At 36.6% G+C, this 3,322-nt stretch overlaps 1 protein-coding gene across 1 annotated transcript; it reads left to right on the top strand.

Annotated features, from left to right (window-relative positions):
- Nucleotides 1-1,357: 1,357 nt before the first annotated feature.
- Nucleotides 1,358-2,392, top strand: LOC125598164. Its single transcript, XM_048772447.1, has one exon. The coding sequence runs from the start codon at nt 1,358-1,360 to the stop codon at nt 2,390-2,392; it is 1,035 nt and encodes a 344-aa protein (XP_048628404.1).
- Nucleotides 2,393-3,322: the final 930 nt, after the last annotated feature.

Here is a 3,322-nt window from a genome sequence, read left to right as displayed (position 1 = left end):
ATCCAGTACTTAGACCGTCATTACCATATGTATATAAAGACAAGTTGGTCGACCTAATAATACACACAAGTTCCCCTCTTCATTCACAACACGTTATCAGCACGACCTTGTCTCTAAACCCTTCCAAAAATCCACCACCCATAAATCAGAAACCAAACGATCTCTTGCTATTTTCCGGCGACTCCTAAAGCTCTTCCAGTCGCCTCCTTTTCTCTCTGTCAGCAACCAGCAGCAGCTCTCTCTCCTCACAGACCGTTCAACTCATCACAAAAGGTTCAGGTATCTTCAGAAAACTCAAAACAAAACCAAAAAGGATTTAAACCCTCAGCCGCATACATACAGCTACATCTAGCCGTATGTCTTTGCAGAATAAAATCTAAAACCCTAATCTATTTTCAAAGCTTAAATCTCGTCTTGTTTCACCCTGTTTAAGCTTGTTTGATTTTTTTTAATCTTCCTGATGTGAGTTAATTGCTAGAACCTTTTAGGTTGACAATTACACCAATTTTTTTTACATATCCGACTGCTGCATCAACTTAATCTGATTGTTTGCTTGCATTAGAAACTTGTTCTTGAATGTTTAAAGTCTTTCTCTGATATGTTGAAATCGACTAGAACCTGTCTCAAATTTGAAAGAATTTTTTTAATATTTTTAAGATAAATCCGATTTTTCTTATAGATAAATCTGAAATTTTTAAAGATAAATCCGATTTATTTTATAAATCCGACTGAAAACAATATATTATATATTTTAATTCGATTTTCCTATTTTTTAAAAATTCTTATATCTTTATCTTAATAAAAAAATAGGATTTTCAGCATTTATCAGAAAATATCGATTTATTTTTTTTCCTAATCCTACTAGGAATAGGAATTGCTAGTATTTATCTGAAAATAAATAAATTTCGGATTATTACTGATATACTAGCATTATCAAATCATTATATTTAATCTGATAAATATCGAAAACAAATAAAAGTAAGAAATGATTGCATTTTTTTTGAAAATGTATACTAATCTGATTTCATGCATGGATTTAACTTTATCTCGATTTTGTATAGGTTTAACTTTACCTTCCTGCATATCACATGAAATCATCTGATTAGGATAGATCATTCATACTGATTAGTTTACTTTCATGTCGAAAATTGATAAAACTGATCAGATTTCATGCAATGGATTTAACTTTATCCTAGATGTATAGGTTTAACTTTACCTTCCTGCATATACATGAAATCGTTTGGATCATTGAAAAAAATATTGTTATTTACTTGCATTGCTTGTACCCGACTGAAAGAGTATGTGAATGATCCGATTATTTTCTTACTAATGGGGATAAACTACAAATATTTTTCAGATGTCAAAGATTGCGAATCTTGATTTCAGTGCTTTGAAAAGCAATGGTGACAACTACCTGGAATGGGCGCTTGATGCAAAGATCATGCTGCGATCAAAAGATCTTGGTGACACAATCACCAAAGACAACAATTCCAGTGACAAAGACAAGTATAGAGCTATCTACATGATACGCCACCATCTCCAAGAGAACTTGAAAACTCAGTACATGACCATGGAAAATCCATATGACCTTTGGATCGCTTTACAGCGAAGATATGACCACCAGAAAACGGTGTTGCTTCCAAAGGCTCAATATGATTGGAAACACATAAGGTTCTTGGACTACAAATCAGTAGACGAGTACAACTCAGTCCTGTTCAGAATTGTGTCCTTGTTAAGGTTATGTGGTGAAAAAGTAACCGAGGAAGAGATGCTTAATAAAACTCTCTCCACGTTTCCTCAAACCAACATGGTATTGCAACAGCAGTACAGAGAGAGGAATTTCGCCACATATACTGAGTTGATAGAATGTCTCTTGTTGGCTGAAGCTAACAACGAACTGTTATTGAAAAACAGTGAGATGAGACCTCCTGGTACAGCTCCATTACCCGACATCTCTAAGCTGGCTATAGAGCCAAAGAAAGAGAGTAACCTTGTCCAACACAATGACCATCCCGGTCCAAACCGTGGAAGAAGTCAAGGACGAGGTCGTGGTTCTTTTAAAGCACACGGGCGAGGACGTGGTCGCGGTACCACACCCGGCTTTAGCCGTGGTCGTGGCCGAGGCCGTAGTGTGTCTTTTAAACCACAGATCAAAGCTGATCGATGCCACAGATGTGGTATGGGTAATCATTGGGCAAAGAATTGCCGAACTCCTAAGCATTTGTGTGAGCTTTACATGGAGAGCTTAAAAAGAAACCCGGAAGCTAACATGGTTCGAGACCCGGGATATGATGATGATGATGATGATGACTTGGAAGACGTCCAGGATCACCAGCACGAGTCAGACAAAGTTGATCACATGGAGTTTGAAACTTCAGACATACTGAAATAAGGAATTAAAATTCCATATCGTTTTTTTTTATTGTTTTCCCCTGGATTTGGTGTTCTTTAAGATTGTTTATCAGTGTTTGGCTTTGGATTTAACTTTCCTTATGAATGAATAATTTTTTTTTTCATTTCTCATATGCCTAAGAATTAGATTAAAGATACCATCTCTGAAAATTTTATTATTGTTCATTAACTTTATGATTATTGTTTTTGAAGAATGAAAAGTGGAATGGATACAATCGTGGTGGACAGTGGCACCAGCCACACCATTTTGAGAGACAAACGATTTTTCATACATCTCACACATAAGGTAGCTAACATCACCACTATAGCTGGCACGGCTAGCTTAATTGAAGGCTATGGCCACGCCAATATCTTATTGCCAAAAGGTACACATCTTGAGATTGAAGATGCTTTGTACTCACCTAGCTCAAACAGAACTAGCTCAAACAGAAGTCTATTGAGCTTTAAAGACATAAGACTGAATGGTTTCCACATCGAAACAATGGGTGAAGGAAGTAAAGAATTCCTACAGATTTATAAAATCACCCAAGGCAATAAGAAAGTCTTTGAGACTATACCTGTGGAATTCACTCTTTGGCACAATCGGCTGGGACACCCCGGTTCGAACATGATGCGAAAACTCATATCAAATTCAAATGGTCACAGTTTGAAAACAAAAAGAGTTATCCCTAAGAATATCACATGTGAAGCATGCTCACAAGGGAAACTAATTACTAAGCCATCACGTACCAAAGTGAATAAGGAAGTGACAAATTTCCTAGAAAGAATACAAGTTGATATTTGTGGACCAATACACCCACCCTGTGGGACATTTAGATATTTTATGGTCCTGATTGACGCATCCACAAGATGGTCACATGTTTGTCTCCTATCAACTCGTAATCTAGCACTTGCAAGATTGCTGGCTCAG

This window comes from Brassica napus, unplaced genomic scaffold (genome assembly GCF_020379485.1).
Source record: "Brassica napus cultivar Da-Ae unplaced genomic scaffold, Da-Ae ScsIHWf_1638;HRSCAF=2255, whole genome shotgun sequence".
Taxonomy (NCBI): Eukaryota; Viridiplantae; Streptophyta; class Magnoliopsida; order Brassicales; family Brassicaceae; genus Brassica; species Brassica napus.
Note: the sequence above shows the minus strand (reverse complement) of the source record. Positions and strands in the feature narration are given on the sequence as shown.